This window comes from Hyperolius riggenbachi, chromosome 1 (genome assembly GCF_040937935.1).
Source record: "Hyperolius riggenbachi isolate aHypRig1 chromosome 1, aHypRig1.pri, whole genome shotgun sequence".
NCBI classification, from domain to species: Eukaryota; Metazoa; Chordata; class Amphibia; order Anura; family Hyperoliidae; genus Hyperolius; species Hyperolius riggenbachi.
The window spans coordinates 134,007,224-134,033,640 of NC_090646.1; the positions used below are offsets into that span (position 1 = coordinate 134,007,224).

Genomic DNA, 26,417 nt, shown 5'->3' on the forward strand with positions numbered 1-26,417 from the left:
ACTGTGCACCCCTGTTCTGCTGCTGCAACTCCTGCCATTCTCCATGTCACACATATTGTGGAAACTGTTCTGTATTGGTGCTGGATGACTGGAGTTGCAGCAACGGAAGAGGATCGACTGTGTTGCTGAACACAGCCGCCAGAGGATGACATGTTACATTTGGGGTGACTATGGTCACCCACATCTACAAGCAAGTCTGAGGTACCATTGAGTGCAGCTCAGGGAAAATTGTTGTATGTGGCAGGTTGCTAACGTTTATTTTTATTTTTTTATGCTGTTTACATTTTACACACGGTTGTCTTTTTGTACATTCCTAAGTAAGTTACCCAGTCAACTTTTCGGTAACATTTCAATACGTTATAAGATTACTTACAAATAAATGGAAGCATACTTCCAAAGTTATCCTGTTTGTTGTGTTTTTTTTTCGTATAATGTATTTCATGTATAGTTACAGCTATGCACTCATCAGAGTCAACAACAGTCTCTCCACTGGAGGAATAGCATTGCGAAACCTCGTATCCTGCTTGGTCAAATCTGAGTCAACAATCTGCAGAAGTTGATCAAACCTAGAAGAACAATACAGTTGCATAAACACCAAACACATTTTCCCCCAAAAATTACATATATTGTGCCATTGATAACAGGCTCTTTTGACATACACTTACAATCCTAATGGCATCCTTGTAGAGTAAAAAAACTTCACTGGAATAATCGTAATTATACTCAGTACATGGATCCTCATTACACATATTTTTTAAAACAAAAAACCTTACCTCAAACAGGAGATAGACCAAGTATCTGAATTTTTTTTATTTCTTGGTTTATCTTATGTTTGAGGTAAATTTTCTTGCCTTTTAACAGTTTTTACCCATTTTATATACATTTGGTGATGCTTCAACCCTTATGGAGGTTGTTTTATGTTGGGTATTTTGGTTTTAGTTCACAATTTCCCTATACTGTATAAGTGAACTTTTTGAGGAGAGTGAATGCATTGATTGTGTATATATATCGATTGATTACTACTACATTGGTTGCTGGTGGCATCCCAAGTTTGTGAGTACTCCATTTTTTAATCTTGTATACGATTTCCTATCATCAGACACACTATACAGGGATCCTGGTCTTTTCTTATATTTTTTGTTTCAGATATCTTATATTACATAGATGTTGATAATGATTACACAAAATTTGTGTAGTCCGATTGTATCAAAAATTGGTAGACTAATTTTCTATCCTCCCCCCAGAATGGCCATAGACTGTGGTAGTGATATTAGTGGCATTACCCTTGAATATATACATCATTTGTACCTATAGGAAACACACTTTTATCTGAGGAATAAAAACACAGGTGAAGCTTAATAAATATATTATATAAAAAGAAGTACAAATAGATGGTTAAACCTAATAAATAAACAAAATGTACAAAACTGTACTGTACCCTCACATATTCCAGTTTATCCAGAGGAAGGCGAAAAACCCTAAAGGCCCATACACACAGGCTACAACTGTAGCTGGAAACACATGGCGCGCACATGTTGCGGCAACAGGTCCTCCATGTGTATGAGGCGCGCGCAAGCAACTGTTGCTAGTCAAAGCTGTCTCCAGGCGATTGACTTGTTCAATCCCCGGCAACAGCTGTTGCAGCAACCGTCCCTAGTCTCAAGTCGGTGCAGTCGAGTGTATGCTAGTCTCTAGCAACTTTTGTGAGTCCGACAGTTCATTGAACCTGCGACAGAAGTTGCTGAGCAACAGTTTACGCTATGTTGCAGACAGGTTGTTGCCGCGTGTATACAATCGTTGCTTGTATACAACTGTCGTTGCTGGAGACTTTCAACTGTTGCTTGTCTCCATGCAACTGCAGACATCCGTGCCTCATGTGTATGTAGCTTTACAAGACTTGGGCCAGTTAGCCTTAAAAGGGAAAAAAATCCTTCCCAACTCCAAATGGTGATCAGATAAAATCCCTGGATCAACACCCTCAGGATTTTACATTTTCCCCTAGTGCAGGGGTGGGCAAACTTTTTGACTTGTGGGCCACAATGGGTTCTTAGATTTGAGGTGCCAGACCAAGAGCAGATGGATGGGGTGTTTTGTGACTTAATATAATGTAAATGTAAACATCAAAACACAACAGGTTTTAGTCTTTAAAAGGGAATAAAGCTGATATGTCTCTAGCATCCCCCCCAGTAAAAGTATCAGATGTGCCTCACCACACCCTTAGTATTGTAAGCCAAATGTGCCTTCCCCCCCCCCCCCCCCCCCCAATCTCAGGTAGGCCTCCAGTTTAGGTAGTATTCAGTAGTCCTCAGTATGGGTGGCAGATGTGCCCCCAGTATAGGCAGTAGATAGATCCCCCTCCCTGTTGGAAGTCAAATGTGCCCCAGTCTTATGAACGCCCCCAGTTTAGGTGTAAATCACGACCTATAGGTAGCCAGGTGTGCCCCCCAGTAGCCCCCCCGGTATAGGTACTAGTTGTGCCTCCCCTAGTACTGGAAGCCAAATGGATCCCCAGTCCGTTGACAGATGAGCCCCCTCCCCCCCCCCCCAGTATAGTTAGCCAAAAGTACCACTCATTGGGTAGGCAGGCACTAGGTAAGGTGAGTGGGACGCCTCTCCCCCAGCAGCTGGGAATCTGGTCCTGCATCAATGGGCTAAATTAAAAAAGGAAACGGATCAGAAATGGCCCACGGGCCATAGTTTGACCAAGCCTGCCCTGGTCCCTGTATCCCTAGTTTCTATGACAGAAAGAAAGAGAACTATTAAAAAAAGGCCTTTTTGTTCACCGGCGCTCACATATCTATCATGGCGGGATGGGGTGTGGTGATGTGACGCCTGCAGAGGGGACACGTCCAGCACTCCCACAGCCACTGGTTGATGCAGATCTGGTGAAAGTGGTGGCTGCACGAAAGTCATCTGCAGGGAGATCAGAAATTTACAATAATATCAAGACTGACAGAGGCTATATGTTACAATAAATATAGGAAAACCAATAGATATATGTATAATAGAAATAAGCAGAAATAAGCAGTGCATTACTTGCCTCACCCTCTCTGTCTCCTGCTTCCTCTGTGCGGATGGAGAAAATGCTTATTAGCACAATAAAGGCAGACTATACCACAGAAAAGACATATATTATTTCCTACCAATGTCAGCTACTTTTTGTCAGCTACTCCCCCCCCCCCCCCCCCTCCAAAGTATCTGAAGTCCCTAGGTGTCCACCCATTCCCCTCTGTTGTGCCACTGTCCCCCAACTAAAGTCTGTGACAATGGTGCTTGTGCTGTCCCAGCTGCATGCCTCCTCTATTGTGCTCCTGTGGCTGGGATAGTTGGCCATGTGCAGTTGCAAATTTTACAAACTGTGCATGTGCAGAATGCTCCCAGCCACTCGATTGAAGAGGCCAGTGAGGCTGGGACAGTGCATGGGGTGACAGTGGCACAACAGAGGGGACCAAGAGTACACTGAGGGACCTCAGATACTAGGGTGTATTTGAGGAGGGGCGATCACAACTTTTTGGTTTTGGTTAAAGTTGGCGGCAATAAACAAAAAAACCCCAAACAAACATATAACTTCAGAGGCTGTCGCCGTTCTGTCGCTCTTGTCTTACCGCCCCCCTATGATGTCATAATAGGGGGCGCTGTTACCAGTGTGATAGAGCACCGAAGACCAGAAAGGAGATGCTGGGTAGCGTTAAATTTTGCTGTGCTGGTGAGTAATCTTAAACATTCCCACTGTGCAATATCTGCATGCGCCCCCCCCCCCCCCGCATTCTGGCTAACTTACAGTGGGGGCACATCTACCTTACGGGACACTTGGGCTACCTTACAGTGGGGGCACTCTTGCTACCTTACAGTGGGGGAAGTCTGGCTACCTTACAGGGCATGCTGGCTACCTTACAGTGGGGGCAGTCTGGCTACCTTACAGTGGGGGCAGTCTGGCTACCTTACAGGGCATGCTGGCTACCTTACAGTGGGGGCACTCTAGCTACCTTACAGTGGGGGCACTCTAGCTACCTTACAGGGCATGCTGGCAGTGGCTACCTTACAGTGGTGGCAGTCTGGCTAACATTCGGGGAAATCTGATTACCTTACAGTGGGTGCACTCTGGGGTGGAGGGAGGGCACAATTTGTACACCCTCACCCTGTGAGCACAAACAGACTAGAAACTGCTGGGGTTGTGGTGGTTCGCTTGTTGCAACGGTGGGGGCCAGGAGGACGTGGGAAACCTCTGCAGGATTCAGAGGCTTCCATTTTCTTATGTAAATAGCCCATTATTTTTTTTAATAAAATCTCTCGGGTACACTTTAAAGGATACCCAAGGTGAAAGGTATATGGAGGCTGCCATATTTATTTCCTTGCAAACAATGTAATTTGCCTGGAAGCCCTGTTGATCTTCTGGCATAAGTAGTGTCTAGAGTCAAAAACCTGGAACAAGCATATGGCTAATCCAGTAAAACCTGAGTCAGGTGACTCACAGTCCTTAATCTGCTGCATGCCTGTTCAGGGTCTATGGCTTAAAGTATTAGAGACACAGGGTCAGGAGGACTGCCTGGCAACTGGTATTGTTTAAAATGAAATACATATGGCAGCCTCCATATAGCTTTCACCTCAAGTATTCTTTAAGGAGAAGGTAATAGCATATGCTGAATGATGGCTTAAAACAGACATCTGGGTACCAGGACAAAGAGAGACATGAATGTAAGCTTCCTCTTGTCTCCTGATTGCTGGTGGTCCCAATTAGGTATTCTTTCAGAAAGACATTGCCACACCTTCTTTCCAGTCATCTCTCCAGTAGTGCTAGGTAATGGCTCCAGCTGCTCCTCCTCTGGCTGGGACTCCTCCTCCAGCTGCTCTTCCTCCTCTCCCTGCTCCTCCTCCGGCTGCTGCTCCTCCTCCAGCTTCTGCTGATGAAAAGCCTGTTGGAAATGTTCCTGTAACATACAGAATTAGGAAAGAGTAAGCATATGGAGTTCTTACCTTTGGCTAATGAGACACAGTACTAAGGGGCTCTTCTTAGACCCCTTCAGCAGCGTTTTGCAGATACTAAATTGAAGTAAAACTTCTTCATGTGACATAGTTACCCATTGCTGGCGCTCATCTATGTGAATCCCTATTGAAAAAATGTGGAAACAAAATCTCTTACTAGAAGGGACCATCTTAACCTTAGCTTCAGATCTTCTGGCAGTTGATCATACCCATGTGCTGGAGACCCTTGTGATGTTTCCCGCAGATCAGCAGGATGCACTGCAGGGGCACCAAGAGATGACATTGAAGCCATTGGAGTGATGTTTTCTACAAGTTCAATGAAAAGGAATATTAATTTACTTTTCCAAAATGTTTTGAGGGTTAAATAGTCTATATTCATGTTAGGAAGCTTTATTCTCTCTTCCTGGCCCAAAGGCATGACAAGAAGGGAGATGGAGTCTGCCCAGAGTACACTATTTGACTGGGGTAATACACAAGGGGGTGTATGCAATAAACTGTTTTAAGCAGAATCACTTGCATAAATGATGAGTAAAGCATAATGCACTGCATGTAATGTATTGCATTTTGCTCTACTCATTATGCAGTAAGACTTTATACACATAATTCTGCTTAAGACAGTTTATTGCTTTCATCCCAATAGGTCTTAAAGAGCGAGAAAGGCAAGAAGGGTGCCGGACATTTGGCTACCCCATAGACTATAATGTGATAAAAACACCCCGTTATTTTTATTGACACAAATAAATAATCTTTTTTTTACAAAAATGTAAGTGTGTAATAGTGGTCTTTACCCCACTTGATGTCTGCTGCAAGAACATTCCTCTATCAGATGGCACACTTAGCCATGCTTACAAAGTTATGAAGTGATGTGATGCCCTCTTCCTCTGGAGATAAAGGTGCACGCCAGAAAGACTGGTGTCCCTTGAATGTCTTAAATTGCCTATAAAGTGACTTACCAAGTAGAACGTCTAAGTTGTTCTGTAAAGGTAAACTGATGGGCCGCAAGGTCACTTACACAACGTTGGTATTTCCTGACAAAAAGGTTGACATATCCATGCTGACACCACGTCCCGAATCTTCTTCAAAGCCATCCTGGGAACAAACAGCAAGATCTTGGGTGAAGCTGGTCCTCTTCAGATGGAATCACAGCAGTAAAGATTATGACGGTATGGCTAGAGCTGGAGCTGCTGGTGGAATCCTCATCATCACTGTAACGATTGGTGTAGCAACACAGACGTCTGAGTATGTGTGATCTGCAGAATCACCAATAATACAGACGCTATACCTGATTATGTGGTGATCTGCAGTATCACCAACAATACAAGTATAGCTGGCAGAATACAAAGTATGTAGTGCTTGGTGCAACAGTAACAGAATAGTTTAGCTAGACCTCACCAGAGGAGCTGGTGGTCACTATTGGTACACAGTAACTGAATAGTTTGACAAAACCTCACCAGAGGAGCTAGTGGGTACTATTAGAACACAGTAACTGAATAGTTTGACAAAACCTCACCAGAGGAGCTGGTGGGTACTATTAGAACACAGTAACTGAATAGTTTGACAAAACCTCACCAGAGGAGCTGGTGGGTACTATTAGAAGAGCACCTCACCAGTGACAAGGGCTCACTGGTGAGTAGAAAGGTCAGACAGGCTAGGATCAGTAACAGGCGGGCAGGTACAGTACAGAATAGGAAGGCAAGAGAGTAGTAAGATATCAGGCAAGGTTCAGCAACAGAGTCAGATGGGCAGAAGTACAGAAACGATAAGCAAGAGCAGAGTCAGAGGGTAGCCAGAGTCATACACAGAATATCAAAATACAGTAATACAATAATCCTAGTCTTGTGTGAAATCCCTGGTTTCCTCCCAGATCAAAGCACACCGGATACTATCTAAGGTCTGAGCGCTAACACGTGAGTATTCGCAACAGCAGACAAGTTGCGAATGAACAGTGAAGGCTTATGAAGCAGAGGAGACCCCACGGCCGCACCCACAACAATCAGCCAATCCGGAGCGCCGTTAGTCTCCTCTGACGTCAGCCGACCGGCTGGTCAACTGACGCGCCTCCTCCTCGCATAAAGGTCCTGTCTCCGCGCGCACCCGCGCGATACGGCAACCCTATGTGCAAAAGACAAACCCGTCCTCGGCGTACTAGACGCCAGAGGCACGGGCGAAGTCCCTGAACAGGAAGGCAAGGCGGCTGCGGAGACACCCTGCGTGCCCGCAGCCACCATTACTGCGGATGTTACAATCACTCTGTTCTGTGTCCATAAGTGACTCACAATGATGGTCAGGTGCCTGGCCATCCTCCTCGGCTGCTTCGGAGGTGGCGAAGGTTAGAGTGTCCTACACATGGTCTTCCACTGGAAAGGGAAAATAGAAGATGGGGGTAGAAGTAATGACATCACCGGTCTTCTATCTAGTCAATATGCTTTACTGGCATAACAGTCATGACCATTATATCACAGGGATGTTACTGGAAACAATGAGGAAAGAACAAAGGTCTTTATAGTGCAGCATTTTTCTGAACTAAATCTGCAGGAAGTAGAGAGAGTAAGGGAAGTGGTGGTAAAGACAGAGAATCCCGGCTGATGTGATCGTCGCTTGGAGCCAGGAAGGAGGTGAGTTGTGTTGCTATCCGCTGCGCATACTCTTCTAAGAGGGGCAGTACGGAGGGGATCCCTGGGGGAGGGAGAAAGAGAGAAGTAGGGCCCCCCTCACTGCGGTTTAGTGCTAGTGTGGCTGCAGCCCCCCCCCCTTCCATCACCCCATACAGGGCACCTACCTGGTTACACCTATACCTAGCTAACCTATACTGTCTGCACCTATAACTAGCTAAACTATTCTGGCTGCACCTATGCCTAGCTGGCCTATACTGAGGCCACCTATACATAGCTAATCTATACTGGGGTCAACCTATACCTACCTAACCTATACTGGCTGAACCTATACTTAGCTAGCCTTAGCTGATGGCACCTATACCTAGCTAACTTAAACTGGGGGCACCTATACCTAACTAAACTATACGGGGGGCACCTGTAGCTGGCTACCTATACTGGGGGCTCCTACAGTTGGCTATCTATACTGGGGGCACCTACAGCTGGCTACCTATACTGGGGGCACCCACAGCTGGCTACCTATACTGGGGAAACTTATGTCTGGCTCTCTATACTGAAGGCACCTATGCCTAGCTACCTATACCAGGGGAACCCATGTCTAGCTACCTATACTGGGAGCACCTATGCCTAGCTACCTATACTGGGAGCACCTATGCATGGCTACCTATACTGGGAGCACCTATGCATGGCTACCTATACTGGAAGTACCTACGCCTGACTACCTATACTGGACGTACCTACGCCTGGCTATCTATACTGGGGCGTAGTATAGGTTCGCCAGATCACGGGGGAAGGGCGGGGTGCAGTTTTAACACCCTCGCCCTGAGTACAATTTTGCCTAGAAACTGCCCTGTACACGATATAAACATATGACTATGGCAGGGATTAGATTGTGAGCTCCTCTGAGGGACAGTTAAGTGACAGGACAATATAATCTGTACAGCGATGTGGAAGATGTTGGCACAATATAAAAACGTAATAATAATATTGAGATATCTATGCATGGCAATATAACCGCAATTTCATGCATCAACCATCGTGTCTTTTACAGAATCGGCAGTAAAACTTATTACATCTGCTCTGTCATATTCAGACACATGCCAAATGTCCATTTTTTATTTATTTTTAAATGTTATGTTTGTCTCTGAATTTGGTGTGGCTTGCATTGGACAATGGGATATTGCATTCAGCGTGTTTTCACTTTCTCCTTCACTCCTCATTAGGAGGTGAGTGTGCTGTTTTGATCTTCTGTGCAGTGTTAGTATGTCTGCCACATTATCATTTGCACTTCTCAGTTGTACCCACTCTGGCAGTATTATCAGCAGAATGGAGCAGGCGGGTGATATCTAGCAATTGTTTCCAGGGAAAAGCTGCAACTCCCACAGCTTATGTTTAGTATGATAACACCTCAGGAAATGAGGGGAAGTGAGGGGCCACATGACTCCTGATTTATCGGAAGGGTTACAGGCTGTTATACCACTGACTAGACGCAAGCTGATCCTATACATCATTGCAGTAATGTGGTGTGCTGCTGACACAAACAGCCCCTGCTTCCGGGAGCTAAGCATCTGTTATCAAAGTGCGTATTATCTGAGAGTGTGTAGGTGGAATATTATTTATTTTATATGTTCATTGCTAATTTGCTAACAATCTTTTAGTTTTATTTTTGTTTATTCAGATAGATATGGCATTTTCCATGTGATACATAATACCTAATATTTCCATTCGGCAGGTGGTGAATGTAGCATGCTTTTCCTGATTTATACAAAAGCTGCTGCTATGATATACAACTGAACAGCAGAAACATTGGATTGTATACAGCACAAAGCTAGAAATCACTACGCCTCATAGTAAAATGGTCGTATTCTTACCCCCCTACACACCAAAACATGTATAAAGTAACCTTTTTGCCCATCCCCACCAGATACAGTAGTTAGTGTGAGCCTTTTTGTTTGGTAGCCAGAAAAAAAAGTCATTTATAGTACATTTTACTTTGTGAGAAATGTACATTTTATATGTGTTTTACATTTTAAAATTTTTCATGATAGTGTTCCAGAGCTTTAACTTTCCATGGTCCATAATTTACCCCGCTGCAGCAGAGCAGCTAATTGAATCACAATCAAAAATTGGTGCGCGCTAAATAGCAGGCACCGGGGCAGCCCATTATGGGAACTGCAGCTATCAATAGCGGGCGCGAAGTGATGTATCTATTTAGTGGGCGGACATTTTTTTTCACAGGAGGGGGAGGGTTATTAGTTACCCATGGGGAGGGTTATTAGTTGCCCATGGGGAGGGTTATTAGTTGCCCATGGGGAGGGTTATTAGTTGCCCAGTAGGAGGGTTATTAGTTGCCTGGGGGGAGGGTTGTTAGTTGCCCACCAGGGGAGGATTATTAGTTGCCCACCAGGGGAGGGCTCTGTGTGAGAGTAGGGAGAGGTTAGCTCATAGTGAAATTTGTGCAAATATTGCCTATATTTTACAATATCAATTAGGTTGCAGAATATCGGTTATTTACCTATATCCTACTACCACTATAAAATGCTCCCTTAACCACTTGAGGACCTAGGGCTTTCTACCCCTTAAAGAGACTCTGTAACAACAAAAAGATCCCCTGGGGGGTACTCACCTCGGGTGGGGGAAGCCTCAGGATCCTAATGAGGCTTCCCACGCCGTCCTCTGTCCCACGGAGGTCTCGCTGCAGCCCTCCGAACAGCCGGCGACTGTGCCGACTGTTCAATTCAATATTTACCTTTGCAGGCTCCAGCGGGGGCGCTGTGGCTGCTTTCGCTCCGAAGGAGGCGGAAATACCCGATCTCAGTCGGGTCCGCTCTACTGCGCAGGCGCCACAGACTTGCGCCTGCGCAGTAGAGCGGACCCGACGGCGATCGGGTATTTCCGCCTCCTTCGGAGCGAAAGCAGCCAGAGCGCCTGCGCAGGAGCCTGCAAAGGTAAATATTACGTCACCGCTGTACGGAGGGCTACAGCGAGACCCCCGAGGGACGCAGGACGGCGTGGGAAGCCTCGTTAGGATCCTGAGGCTTCCCCCACCCGAGGTGAGTACCCCCCAGGGGCCGTTTTTTCGTTACAGTTCCTCTTTAAGGACCTGCCACTTTTTTTCCATTCAGACCACTGCAGCTTTCACGGTTTATTGCTCGCTCATACAACCTACCACCTAAATGAATTTTGGCTCCTTTTCTTGTCACTAATAAAGCTTTCTTTTGGTGCTATTTGATTGCTCCTGCGATTTTTACTTTTTATTATATTCATCAAAAAAGACATGAATTTTGGCAAAAAAATGATTTTTTTAACTTTCTGTGCTGACATTTTTCAAATAAAGTAAAATTTCTGTATACATGCAGCGCGAAAAATGTGGACAAACATGTTTTTGATTAAAAAAAAACCATTCAGTGTATATTTATTGGTTTGGGTAAAAGTTATAGCGTTTACAAACTATGGTGCAAAAAGTGAATTTTCTCATTTTCAAGCATCTATGACTTTTCTGACCCCCTGTCATGTTTCATGAGGGGCTAGAATTCCAGGATAGTATAAATACCCCCCAAATTACCCCATTTTGGAAAGAAGACATCCCAAAGTATTCACTGAGAGGCATAGTGAGTTCATAGAAGATATTCTTTTTTTCACAAGTAAGCGGAAAATGACACTTTGTGAGAGAAAAAAAAAAAAAAAAGTTTCCATTTCTTCTAACTTGCGACAAAAAAAAAATGAAATCTGCCACGGACTCACCATGCCCCTCTCTGAATACCTTGAAGGGTCTACTTTCCAAAATGGGGTCATTTGTGGGGTGTGTTTACTGTCCTGACATTTTGGGGGGTGCTAAATTGTAAGCACCCCTGTAAAGCCTAAAGGTGCTCATTGGACTTTGGACCCCTTAGCGCAGTTAGGCTGCAAAAAAGTGCCACACATGTGGTATTGCCGTACTCAGGATAAGTAGTATAATGTGTTTTGGGGTGTATTTTTACACATACCCATGCTGGGTGGGAGAAATATCTCTGTAAATGACAATTTGTTAATTTTTTTTACACACAATTGTCCATTTACAGAGATCTTTCTCCCACTCAGCATGGGTATGTGTAAAAATACACCCCAAAACACATTATACTACTTCTCCTGAGTACGGCGATACCACATGTGTGGCACTTTTTTGCACCCTAACTGCGCTAAAGGGCCCAAAGTCCAATGAGTACCTTTAGGATTTCACAGGTCATTTTGAGAAATTTCGTTTCAAGACTACTCCTCACGGTTTAGGGCCCCTAAAATGCCAGGGCAGTATAGGAACCTCACAAATGACCCCATTTTAGAAAGAAGACACCCCAAGGTATTCCGTTAGGAGTATGGTGAGTTCATAGAAGATTTTATTTTTTGTCAAAAGTTAGCGGAAAATGACACTTTGTGAAAAAAACACAATTAAAATCAATTTCCGCTAACTTGTGACAAAAAATAAAATCTTCTATGAACTCGCCATACTACTAACGGAATACCTTGGGGTGTCTTCTTTCTAAAATGGGGTCATTTGTGGGGTTCCTATACTGCCCTGGCATTTTAGGGGCCCTAAACCGTGAGGAGTAGTCTTGAAACGAAATTTCTCAAAATGACCTGTGAAATCCTAAAGGTACTCATTGGACTTTGGGCCCTTTAGCGCAGTTAGGGTGCAAAAAAGTGCCACACATGTGGTATCGCCATACTCGGGAGAAGTAGTACAATGTGTTTTGGGGTGTATTTTTACACATACCCATGCTGGGGGGGAGAAATACCTCTGTAAATGGACAATTGTGTGTAAAAAAATCAAAAGATTGTCATTTACAGAAGTATTTCTCCCACCCAGCATGGGTATGTGTAAAAATACACCGCAAAACACATTATACTACTTCTCCCGAGTACGGCGATACCACATGTGTGGCACTTTTTTGCACCCTAACTGCACTAAGGGGCCCAAAGTCCAATGAGTACCTTTAGGATTTCATAGGTCATTTTTGTTTCAAGACTACTCCTCACGGTTTAGGGCCCCTAAAATGCCAGGGCAGTATAGGAACCCCACTAATGACCCCATTTTAGAAAGAAGACACCCCAAGGTATTCTGTTAGGAGTATGGTGAGTTCATAGAAGTTTTTTTTTTTTGTCACAAGTTAGCGGAAATTGATTTTAATTGTTTTTTTTCACAAAGTGTCATTTTCCGCTAACTTGTGACAAAAAATAAAATCTTGTATGAACTCACCATACTCCGTACGGAATACCTTTGGGTGTCTTCTTTCTAGAATGGGGTCATTTGTGGGGTTCCTATACTGCCCTGGCATTTTAGGGGCCCTAAACCGTGAGGAGTAGTCTTGAAACCAAATGTCGCAAAATGACCTGCGAAATCCTAAAGGTACTCATTGGACTTTGGGCCCCTTAGCGTACTTAGGGTGTAAAAAAAAGTTCCACACATGTGGTACCGCCGTACTCAGGAGAAGTAGTATAATGCGTTTTGGGATGTATTTTTACACATACCCATGCTAAGTGGGAGAAATATCTCTGTAAATGACAATTGTTTGATTTTTTTTACACACAATTGTCCATTTACATAGAAATTTCTCCCACCCAGCATGGGTATGTGTAAAAATACACCCCAAAACACATTATACTACTTTTCCTGAGTACGGCGGTACCACATGTGTGACACTTTTTTGCAGCCTAGGTGCGCTAAGGGGCCCAACGTCCTATTCACAGGTCATTTTGAGGCATTTGTTTTCTAGACTACTCCTCGCGGTTTAGGGCCCCTAAAATGCAAGGGCAGTATAGGAACCCCACAAGTGACCCCATTTTAGAAAGAAGACACCCCAAGGTATTCCGTTAGGTGTATGGCGAGTTCATAGAAAAAAAAAATTTTGTCACAAGTTAGTGAAAAATGACACTTTGTGAAAAAAACCCAATAAAAATCAATTTCCGCTAACTTTTGACAAAAAATAAAATCTTGTATGAACTCGTCATACACCTAACAGAATACCTTGGGGTGTCTTTTTTTCTAAAATGGGGTCACTTGTGGGGTTCCTATACCGCCCTGGCATTTTACAGGCCCAAAACTGTGAGTAGTCTGGAAACCAAATGTCTCAAAATGACTGTTCAGGGGTATAAGCATCTGCAAATTTTGATGACAGGTGGTCTATGAGGGGGCGAATTTTGTGGAACCGGTCATAAGCAGGGTGGCCTTTTAGATGACAGGTTGTATTGGGCCTGATCTGATGGATAGGAGTGCTAGGGGGGTGACAGGAGGTGATTGATGGGTGTCTCAGGGGGTGGTTAGAGGGGAAAATAGATGCAATCAATGCACTGGGGAGGTGATCGGAAGGGGGTCTGAGGGGGATCTGAGGGTTTGGCCGAGTGATCAGGAGCCCACACGGGGCAAATTGGGGCCTGATCTGATGGGTAGGTGTGCTAGGGGGTGACAGGAGGTGATTGATGGGTGTCTCAAGGTGTGATTAGAGGGGGGAAGATGCAAGCAATGCACTGGCGAAGTGATCAGGGCTGGGGTCTGAGGGCATTCTGAGGGTGTGGGCGGGTGATTGAGTGCCCTAGGGGCAGATAGGGGTCTAATCTGATAGGTAGCAGTGACAGGGGGTGATTGATGGGTAATTAGTGGGTGTTTAGGGTAGAGAACAGATGTAAACACTGCACTTGGGAGGTGATCGGACGTCGGATCTGCAGGCGATCTATTGGTGTGGGTGGGTGATCAGATTGCCCGCAAGGGGCAGGTTAGGGGCTGATTGATGGGTGGCAGTGACAGGGGGTGATTGATGGGCGGCAGTGACAGGGGGTGATTGATGGGTGGCAGTGACAGGGGGTGATTGATGGGTGATTTATAGGTGATTGACAGGTAATCAGTGGGTTATTACAGTATAGAACAGATGTAAATATTGCACTGGCGAATTGATAAGGGGGGGTCTGAGGGCAATCTGAGCGTGTAGGCGGGCGATTGGGTGCCCGCAAGGGGCAGATTAGGGTCTGATCTGATGGGTAACAGTGACAGGTGGTGATAGGGGGTGATTGATGGGTGATTGATGGGTAATTAGTGGGTGTTTAGAGGAGAGAATAGATGGAAACACTGCGCTTGGGTGGTGATCTGATGTCGGATCTGCGGGCGATCTGTTGGTGTGGGTGGGTGATCAGTTTGCCCGCAAGGGGCAGGTTAGGGGCTGATTGTTGGGTGGCAGTGACAGGGGGTGATTGATGGGTGATAGGTGATTGGCAGGTGATTGACAGGTGATCAGTGGGTTATTACAGGGAAGGCCAGATGTAATTAATGCACTGGCGAATTTATAAGGGGGGGGGGGGTCTGAGGGCAATCTGAGCGTGTGGGCGGGTGATTGGGTGCCCGCAAGGGGCAGATTAGGGTCTGATCTGATAGGTAACAGTGACGGTTGGTGATAGGGGGTGATTGATGGGTGATTGATGGGTAATTAGTGGGTGTTTAGAGAAGATAACAGATGTAAACAATACATTTGGGAGGTAATCTGACGGCGGGTTTGCGGGCGATCTAATGGTGTGGGTGGGTGATCAGATTGCCCGCAAGGGGCAGGTTAGGGGCTGATTGATGGGTGGCAGTGACAGGGGGTGACAGGGGGTGATTGATGGGTGATAGGTGATTGGCAGGTGATTGACAGGTGATCAGTGGGTTATTACAGGGAAGAACAGATGTAATTAATGCACTGGTGAATTGATAAGGGGGGGTCAGAGGGCAATCTGAGCGTGTGGGCGGGTGATTGGGTGCCCGCAAGGGGCAGATTAGGGTCTGATCTGATAGGTAAAAGTGACAGGTGGTGATAGGGGGTGATTGATGGGTGATTGATGGGTAATTAGTGGGTGTTTAGAGGAGAGAATAGATGTAAACAATGGATTTGGGAGGTGATCTGATGTCGGATCTGCGGGCGATCTATTGGTGTGGGGGGGTGATCAGATTGCCCGCAAGGGGCAGGTTAGGGGCTGATTGATGGGTGGCAGTGACAGGGGGTTATTGACGGGTGATTGACGGGTGATTGACGGGTGATTGACAGGTGATGGACAGGTGATTGACAGGTGATCAGGGGGGATAGATGCATACAGTACATGGGGGGGGGGGTCTGGGGGGGGGGGGTCCTGGGGATAATCTGAGGGGTGGGGGGGTGATCAGGAGGGAGCGGGGGGCAGGGGGGGGATAAAAAAAAAATAGCGTTGACAGATAGTGACAGGGAGTGATTGATGGGTGATTAGGGGGGTGATTGGGTGCAAACAGGGGTCTGGGGGGTGGGCAGGGGGGGGGTCTGATGGGTGCTGTGGGCGATCTGGGGCAGGGGGGGGGAAAAATCAGTGTGCTTGGTGCAGACTAGGGTGGCTGCAGCCTGCCCTGGTGGTCCCTCGGACATTGGGACCACCAGGGCAGGAGGCAGCCTGTATAATACACTTTGTAAACATTACAAAGTGTATTATACACTTTGTATGCGGCGATCGTCGGGTTAACATCCCGCCGGCGCTTCCGTATGGCCGGCGGGATGTTGCGGCGGGTGAGCGGCGCCAGGCGGAGGCGGAGGATCGCGTCACGGATGACGCGATCGCTCCGCCCATGCCCCTACAAGGACCGCCGCCATTTGTCTATACGGCGGTCCTTGCGGCGTCCACTTCCCGGCCGCCTCTGTGCGTTAGGCGGTCGGGAAGTGGTTAATCATTTTTTTCGGTTATGCCAGCGCCCAAATTAGGACAGCGTTTTCAAATGTATGCCAGTGTAGTACAGTTCCTCAGCTTCAGCAACACTGTAAGTAGAGATTGGCTTAGCTTTAAAGAAAACCTGAACTGAAAATAAAAAGTCAAAATAAGCATACACAAGTCATACTTACCTTCCATGTAGTCTACTCCTCAGTGTCTTTCTCCTGTCCCGCGTCCTGTTTGTTCACTGTGATCAAGGGAATTTTCCGTCCTCCATTTTGAAAATGACCGTTACCCATAACAGCTTTCTGGTCAGCACACAGTTAAACTGTAACATTGCCCACTTGAGCCATAGGGAAACATGGACATTTAGGGCCCGTTCACACTGCACGCGTTTCCATATGCGTTTTGGAAACGCGTGCGGGGGGGCCGACACGCAGGACATCAGACATTGCATAGAGTGCAATGTCTGATCTTCACACAGCATGCGTTCCGGACCTGTGCGGTCCGGGAACGCATGCTGCACGCAGATTTTACAAAAACGCGCGGCTGTCCCATTCACTTTTCAGTGATGGGATCAGCCACGCAACGCATACGAACGCGGATGGCGTGCGTTCGTACGCGTTGCGGTCCGCATGCGTTGCGGTCCGCACTTTGTAGTCTGAACGGGCCCTTACCTGGTACATCAGTTCTCCTCTCAGCTGTAACTGACAGCAACTGATATTTTACTGACAGCAACTGATATATTTCAGATCTGACAAAATATTGTCAGAACTGGAAAGGATTATTGTCAGAAGAAAATGGTGAGCTTCTGAGAGGAACTGATGGCAAGGTAACTATGTAATGTTCATTTGAAGTTACCTCATGTGTTTATTTTAAATATTTTTACTCAGTACAGGTTCTTTTTAAGTCCAGGTACTGTCAGGCACCACCTATTGTGTGTTGTTAGGAAATGCTGTGAGTTTGACCAAAAAAAAACAACCACGGAGTGCCCTTTCCATCTTCATCCACTGACATGCACAGCTTGGCTCCTGAGCAGTTTCATCAATTCTTCTCATTTGTTCTTCAACACATTATGTAAAACAAACAGGCAAACTTCATCAAGTGCAAGCAAAGCCTTCCTGGAGAGCTGTAGTAAGTGTATGCCACCCTGGCAGAGGAAGGGGAAGCGATGTTCCTGTGTGTTCGGGATGTGGGAGCTTGTCACCAGCCCATCTCCTGAGCCCATCCACGGTGTACTTGAAATGTAACACATAAACAACTAGGAGCAACATTAACCCAAGGCTTAGGAAAATTGTGTTGGTAGAACAAGTGACTGACAGAAGACAACATGACAAAACATCCTCATCCCTTCTCATTAATCAGTTTAACTTGGTGGCCGCAGCAATTAGTAAGCTGAAGTAGTTATCAATCAGAAGCACTATCCTAGATGTCACACCACAGTCACTGGAGATAATGATGCAGAGAGGAGATGTCTGAATAACAAGAAACAAATGTTCCTTTGAGAACTTGGGCCCAAGAGCAGCTACGCTGTCTGTACATCTCCACGATTCACTATAGAAGTAATTATATAAGTAATATTTTACCAGCTAATTAAAAATTTTCTAGTGCCAGCTGTTCACCTACTTTGCATGGCGAGATTTTTTTTAACCTATAAAAAATATGTTTTCAATACTTTTTCTCACCCTCACCTAGCCATTGATAATCCAATTTTCTGAGGCAACATTATTTTTTATTTGGACATGCGGCCCTAGCATAAGCTTCTTCAGTAACGAATCTAAGCAAAAAGGAGCCTGATACAATTACATTTTTCTCCTAAGTTTTCTCTTAGGAGATAATTCTCATCTTCTAGTTCAAATAACTTTTAAGCACAAATTGAAAAGTACCAAAAAGTAGCTGAAAACTTACTGTTAAAATTATTCTTAGTATGTTCTTGCTTCTGCACCTACGCAGCACCGTATGATGACGTTGGAGAGGCCACGTGACCCGCGCGGTGGAGCGCAGAAGAAGCCGACCCGGAACCCGACCCGGCTGTGCCAGCGGAGAAGACCAGGAGCCACCGGAGCTGCGGTGAGGGCACAGGACGGCTGCCACGGGCTGGAGGAAGCCCCACGTATGTGGATCTTTTTTTTTTCCCAGCTTGGACCATTCCTTTAAAGGGATCCCGAGCAGTGGCTGAAATTAAAAGATTACACTTACCTGTGGTTTCTTCCAGCTCACCATAGGCGGCGAGGTCCCCCGGGATCCTCTCCTAGTGCCTCCGCAAGCCCCTGTTACCGGCGTCACCCAACGACACACGGACCGGGTGTCAGGTCACCTCTTCCTGGTTAATGACACATAGCGTCATCACGCCGGCTGATCCGCGTCATCACGCCGGCCGGCGTGACAGGTCTGCGCATGCGTGGAAAATATACATATATAGTATATCACCTGCAGATACGCCTACCCTCCCCACTTTTCACCTAAAATTTGGGTGTGAAAAAAGTTGGCTTATTCATTTTTAAATACTTTATATGACTTATTGATGCATCCAATAATAATACATATTGTTAAATGTATTGATATATTTTTATATCAAGATAAATACATGGTTCAAATTAGGAATAGGTTTTGGGAAAAACAAAAAAACAAATTTGCATAAGCAGAAATAAATAATTAAACAAAGCATTTAATGTGTAACAATGAAGGGTGATGATGCCTGCACTTTGCTGTTATTGTGTGCACCAATATGAACAGGAACAAACAGGCGTAATCACAAGCAGTGAGATGATGTGGAATGCAGTGAACAAAATCAAAAGCTGTTCTCATGGCTCAATATTCTGTGTTTCCCACAGTATCAAAATCGTGTTCTTAAAGGGGCACTATGGTGAAAAACTGTAACATTTTAAGCACATATGTACACATACATTCACTTGTTCAAGAGTAAATGCGCTGTCAATTTTTTACTTTCTATGTATCTGACACTTGCAGTTTTATAACCCAGCCGACAACCTGAATTATAACCTGAACCTCTTACCGACAGGTTTTGGATTAGTCCATCTCTTCATGTGGGGATTCTCAAAATGTCTTTTAATTGTTTCTAAAGCGCTCCCTTGTAAGGACTTTTACAGATGCCAGCCAGTCTGCTTGCTCATGCGTATGGTATTTTGGCAGTTGGACTGTGTCAATGCCATTCAAGCAATGCTTCTGAAAATATAAGAAATCTTGAGAATCCCAACATCTGCAAGCAGTTTGTATGTTCTCCCCGTGTTTTCCGTGAGTTTCGTCCAGCACCCCGGTTTCCACCCACAGCCCAAAAACACACAGATAAGTTAGTTGGCCCTAGACTACTATACATGCACTACATGATACATACATAGACATATCACTAAGGTAGGGATTGTGAGCCCCTCTGAGGGACAGTTAAGTGACAACACAATATATACTCAGACAATATACTCTGTACCGTGGAAGATGTCGGCTCTATATAAATACTAAATAATAATAATGTTCCTGTTAGTTTGCTGTCAGTGAACCTGATTGCATTGTGGGAAGTAACGTCTTTTTCCAAATGCCAAGCAAGTAATGTCTCCCTCTGTGCATAGAACTCTCAGTAACAAACATTCCGCAGAGATCACCTGACAGGACTAGAGATGTCACCAACTGTGATAAATTTTTTGAATGTAAATCAGGGAGAGGAAAGATTTTACAATGAGCTAACACTGACCATATAATTTATAAGTGAATATTGTAAAAAATAAGCAGTTCTATGAATTATGTTATTTTCACTACAGTTCCTCTTTAACAAATACAAAGCTTGACCTAATACCTGCCTGCTTACGGTGCCAGTCGATGCCTGCTAAAAGTGCCAGTCAACTCCTATAAAGCTGCATTCAGTGGCTTCTAAAAGCACTTTCAGCCCAGTTAACACTACCATGTTTCAATGTTTCCAGTGTGACTGTGCCATTAGATGCATATAAACAAGAAACAAAAAGGAAGCCACAATAGCCTTTCCGTTCCTGACTGATTCAGTGCCAACTGGAAAGTGCTGAAAAAGAATAGTCCATATATTAACAACTTCCACAGTGCATAATAGCGTGCCTAAAAATCCTGTTCAGGCAGTATATATTGCTACACTACACTTTATAAATGGTCAGAAATTGTAGCCTATACTTTTTTCACATACATTCTCAAGACGGTCTTGAGAAAGCCCACATTTCAGGGCGAAACAATCGTCGACGATTCTCCGCACCTCTCTTAAAGCTACATGTGCTGATAAGTATACGTTTTTTACCTGCTGTTATGCCTTTATGAAGAAGAGAATCCAAGAAAAATCCAGCTGCACCAGATGATGGGATGTAATCAAAAAGACCTATATTTATAATCCAACATCAAAGTTGCAAGAAAAAGCTCACGCGTATCGGAGCAACGGCTCCTTAATCGTAGCTATGATCATATGAGCTATGATTAACCTCTTGACGACCAGCTAACGCCGATTGGCGTAAACTGGTCGTCTGCGGGTTTCCATGGAAACGGCCGCTCGTTCGAGCGGCCTTTCCATGTCAGTTCACGGAGGGTGTCTCCATTAACAGCCGGAGAGCCACCGATCGCGGCTCGCCGGCAAAATGTAAACACACGGGGAAGAAATCCCCGCTGTTTACATCATACGGCGCTGCTGCGCAGGAGCGCCCTAAGGCAGATCGGCGATCCCCGGCCTCTGATTGGCCAGGGATCGTCGGCATATGAGAGGCTGAAGCCTATCCTACAATGCGCAGGACGGATATCCATCCTGCGCCGCTCAGAGGGGAAGGGAGAGGGAGGGAGCGCCGAAAAACGCTGCGGAGGGGGCTTTGAAGAGCCCCCCGCAAAGCGCAGCAAGCCGGCGGCGATCAGACCCCCCCAGCAGGACATCCCCCTAGTGTGGAAAAAAGGGGGTAAGTCTGATCGCCCTGGCATAATCCTGATCTGTGCTGCGGGCTGGAGAGCCCACGCAGCACAGATCAGACAGAAATCCACTGGTCGTCAAGTGGTTAAGGAGCCGTTGCTCCGATACGTGTGAGCTTTTTCTTGCAACTTTGATGTTGGATTATAAATATAGGTCTTTTTGATTACATCCCATCATCTGGTGCTGCGGGATTTTTCTTGGATTCTCTGGATACTTGGCTGGAACTTCCCTGCTCCCATAGGTGCTACAAATGTGAGTGCAGCAGCCTTTTCACCAGTTTTGCCTTTATGAAGAAGTTATTAAAGTTTTGAGAAGCATGCTTTATTTATACAGCACGTTGCTCCTGGACATTCCTTCTCTTTGAGCAATCCATATTATTAGCTTTTTATTGGTGCTATGCTGGTAATGAACACCTCCCTATGTGCATTGCATAGTAGTAATCCTTAATAAACTGTTTCCATACTCTGATTACACCTCTTTCACACTGCAGCTGTCCTTGGTAGGTTTTGAGGCTCCATATCAATTGAGCTCTTGGGGTCACTTGTAAAAATTGCACTGGGCTCCCAAGCTCCTTAGTTACGCCACTATTTATACATATACCATATACCATTGAAGCAGCCTTCTGTGTGCCAGTGACAGATTGTTGTTAGTCACTTCCTTGTCATTCTGGAAGGGCTCTGCAATTAATACATTCCCTCACAGCAGAGTGGTCATGGCCTTTGATTTAAACTTTGACAGTAAAATGCACCATGTTTGCTCCAGAGGTTTAAAGTGTGCGACAGATCTCATTTCTCAAATATTACCTTTCACATTTATTGCATGCAAATCGTTTTAATGGCCTCATTACTCTGCCCAATACATCTTTGTTTTGTCCATTTCAAGCGGTCAACAAAGTTTCAGATTACATGTGGCAGCAAGTCACCAGAGGCCAGGGGGCATCTGACCTAGAAACTAGTCACCAAGAACAGTTCTCTGTGACACTGACTGGATCAGGTTTAAATGAAGACAAATCAGTATTTTTTACAATGAAAGCCTCTCATTTTATGACAAGAATTTTGCAAAACCATTTGTACTTAATGGCTAACTAAAAATTTGTCATAATGTTCCTAGTCACGCATATCACAAAGAAATCATACACAAACGATGTAGTTTTGTTATTCAAACCACACTGGTCCTTTCTATCATCATTACTTTTATTTCATAACATTTAAAAGTGAGAAATATACAGTGGCTTGCAAAAGTATTCGGCCCCCTTGAAGTTTTCCACATTTTGTCATATTACTGCCACAAACATGAATCAATTTTATTGGAATTCCACATTAAAGACCAATACAAAGTGGTGTACACGTGAGAAGTGGAACGAAAATCATACATAATTCCAAACATTTTTTACACATAAATAACTGCAACGTGGGGTGTGCGTAATTATTCAGCCCCCCTGAGTCAATACTTTGTAGAACCACCTTTTGCTGCAATTACAGCTGCCAGTCTTTTAGGGTATGTCTCTACCAGCTTTGCACATCTTGCCCATTCTTCTTTGCAAAACAGCTCCAGCTCAGTCAGATTAGATGGACAGTGTTTGTGAACAGCAGTTTTCAGATCTTGCCACAGATTTTCAACTGGTTTTAGATCTGGACTTTGACTGGGCCATTCTAACACATGGATATGTTTTGTTTTAAAGAGAGTCTGAAGCTAGAAAAAAACTCGCTTCAGCTCTTATATTCAGCAGGGGCACGTGTGCCCCTGCTAAAACGCCGCTATCCCGCGGCTGAACAGGGGTCGCTTACCTCCCAAATTCCCTCCGTGGTGCCCGGGGATCTCTTCCTGCTGAGGCAGGGCTAATGGCCGCAGCCTTGCCCTCACACGCGTCTGTCAGCGTGTATCTCCGCCTCTCAGTTTTCCTTCACTGTGAGAGGGGGGGGGAAGAGGCAGCGATGCGCCGCTGAAAGACACGCTGTGAGGCAGGGCTGCAGCTGTTAGCCCTGCCTCCAGCAGCAGCAAAATCTACGACCAAGTTGGTCGTAGATTTTGCAAGGGGGGATTTGGGGGGTTAAAGGACCCCCGTTCAGCCGCGGGATAGCGACGTTTTAGCAGGGGCATGTATATATAAGCTCTGAAGCGAGTTTTATTCTCGCTTCAGAGTCTCTATAAACCATTCGATTGTTGCCCTGGCTTTATGTTTAGAGTTGTTGTCCTGCTGGAAGGTGAACCTCCACCCCAGTCTCAAGTCTTTTGCAGACTCCAAGAGGTTTTCTTCCAAGATTGCGCTGTATTTGGCTCCATCCATCTTCCCATCAACTCTGACCAGCTTCCCTGTCTCTGCTGAAGAGAAGCACCCCCAGAGCATGATGCTGCCACCACCATATTTGACAGTGGGGATGGTGTGTTCAGAGTGATGTGCAGTGTTAGTTTTCCACAAGTAAACTGCAAACGGGACTTCTTATGCTTTTCTGTTAACAATGGCTTGCTCCTTGCCACTCTTCCATAAAGGCCAATTTTGTGCAGTGCATGACTAATAGTTGTCCTATGGACAGATTCCCCCACCTGAGCTGTAGATCTCTGCAGTTCGTCCAGAGTCACCATGGGCCTCTTGACTGCATTTCTGATCAGCGCTCTCCTTGTTCGGCCTGTGAGTTTAGGTGGACGGCCTTGTCGTGGTAGGTTTAAAGTTGTGCCATACTCCTTCCATTTCTGAATGATCGTTTGAACAGTGCTCCATGGGTGTTCAAGGCTTTGGAAATCTTTTTGTAGCCTAAGCCTGCTTTAAATTTCTCAATAACTTTATCCCTGACCTGTCTGGTGTGTTCTTTGGACTTCATGGTGTTGTTGCTCCCAATATTCTCTTAGACAACCTCTGAGGTCGTCACAGAGCAGCTGTATTTGTACTGACATTAGATTACACACAGGTCAGAGCCGGCCTTTGGGGGGGGCAAGTGGGGCACTCGCCCCAGGCCCCGCACCTGAAGAGGCCCCGCACCCTCAGCAGGAGCCTCGGATTTCTCCATGACAGTTTCTTGTCATGGAGCAGCAGGGCGGCAGTTGCGCTGCACACTGGGCTACAAAAGAAGGCAACAAGCCTGTCACATCTGCGTTTGCTGTGGGCAGGCGCGGATGGCTGGGTCTAGTAGTCAGGATTAGGAATTGCAGGAAGCGACAGGGCTCAACTCACAGTGACGCTCACGCTGATGCCTGTCGCTCCCCGAGTCCTCCTCCTCCTCCTCTCTCTGTAGGGCACTGTGACCTGCAGCCACGCCCCCTTCCTCTCCGGGCTGCTGATCACAAACATGCCGGGAGATTCAAGAGCTCACCGCTGACTCGCTGAGAGATGTAAGATGCTAGCAGTAGTGTATGGGGAAGAAGACACAGGCTACTAAACCATTATTAAGATATTTACAGCCAAATAGCTGCAATAAAGATAAGCTGACCTATGGGCAGGGCCGGATTTGTGGGCAGGCCCCCAAGGCACAGGACTAGGGCAAATTAATTATGCTACCTTCCTGGGGCGGCCACGGGTGACAGGCTAACTAACTGACTTCACCTACTGTGACCTGTCACCCTTCGTAGGCTGAGCCGCCCGCTAGTGTCCGCAGCTGCCCGCCCCGCTTGCCGATCTGCTCTGTGTGCGATCATGTGAGCAAAGTCAGGTGGAAGCGGCTGCGGTTGCCTGGCATCAAGGACGGACAGGGGGCGGGATCCCAGAGGAGGAGGACTGTGAGGAGATCGTACTCCGAGTGGCTCACTCGGAGCCATGCAATGGCATGCTGCTGTTAATGTGTGGTGTGCCCTGGCCGCCCTGGACTCGAGCGAGCCGGTTGCCTGCATCTGGCATTGGCAGGCAGTCATCACCAGCCACCGGCCACTGCTGCCAGTATATACAAGGCAGACTTTCGCTCGAGTCCCTGTCCCTCAGTCCCAGCACAGCTCCAACCTTCAGACAAACATGCGGCTGGGAGAGCAGAGCGCATCTTTCAATAGGGCGCCCCCGCTGTCAATCAGTGATTCACACAGCACGCACAGCGCTGCCAGGAGTCACTGTCTAAGCTGAGGGTCTCGCGGTGCCGCTGGGGCTGATGGATCTACGAGAGCCTCAGTGCGCAGGCGCTCTGCAGAATGAGTCCCCCTTTCCTAATTTGCTGCGCACATCCCTGGCCGGCTGGCTCCAGATTTCTGAAATTGTTGTGACTGCAGACTTGACTGTAAGTTTCTGCTGCAGGCCTGGCTGCAGCATGATGTCTGTGTGTTTCCTCACTGTCAGTCTCAGGATAAATCAAATGTGTAAAATGATTCTGAATGATGACAATAGCTGGGTGATGATCTTTACTGAGGGCCCCCTCCCCTTTAGAAGCTAAATGTTATTTGTTAATGTATACTAGTAAGGTAATTATATATTCTGAGGGCTTCTTACCAGCCCCCATCCTGTCTTTGCTGAATGTAGTCCCCTAATGGTCTGCCCTGTCCAGCCCACACTCTGTCTCACACTTTACAGCGTATGTGTGGTGTGCGGACAGGGAATGTTCTGCGCAGCCCATTTTGCTAACTAACTGCTTGCACAAAAGGCTCTGAAGGGTACAGGTAGTCCCCGGTTTACGAACACCGACTTACGAATGCCCGGCAACATGACGTCTCGCCACCGGGGACTACCTGTACTGCTGCCATTTTTAATGCAAAGTTGGTGCAGCGTAAAGTAAATAGAGGACATCTCACCTGTTCCATGGCTGTAGAAGGTCCCAGCATGCTGCCTGGAAGCTGCGTGGCCTGTCCTCTCACTTCGTTCACTGTCCTCCCGGCAGCTTCACATGCGTCGCATAATGACGCAATCAGGAAAAGCCTCATAGTGGCGGCGCCTGCAAATGCGTCATTATGCGACGCATGTGAAGCTGCCAGGAGGACAGTGGAGGGAGCGAGAGGACAGCCAGCGGAGCTTCCAGGCAGCACGATGGGACCTTCTACAGCCATGGAACAGGTGAGATGTCCTCTATTTATTTACTTTACGCTGCGCCAACTCTGCACTAAAAATGGCAACAGAACAGGTAGTCCCGACTTAAGGAAGGATTCAGGTTAAAAACGAGCCGACAGTCCCTATCTCGTTCGTTAACCGAAGACTACCTGTATTTCGTCAGGGCCATGCACTCTGGTGTGCGACTGGGCTGGATTGCGGCTTCATTGTCTGAAAATGGTGGTGATCAAGCAAACTGGTTACTGAGGGCTGGAGGAAGCCCCAGGTAAGT

General features: G+C 46.2%; 1 protein-coding gene across 1 annotated transcript; it reads right to left on the reverse strand.

The window, feature by feature from the left end:
• Nucleotides 1–412: 412 nt before the first annotated feature.
• Nucleotides 413–26,022, reverse strand: LOC137561498 (uncharacterized). The gene is made up of 4 exons (XM_068272833.1): nt 25,894–26,022; nt 4,767–4,928; nt 2,794–2,913; nt 413–566 (listed from the first exon to the last, which is right to left on the reverse strand). The coding sequence occupies exons 1-4, from the start codon at nt 26,020–26,022 to the stop codon at nt 561–563; spliced, it is 417 nt and encodes a 138-aa protein (XP_068128934.1). The 3' UTR covers nt 413–560.
• Between the last annotated feature and the right edge of the window lie 395 nt (nt 26,023–26,417).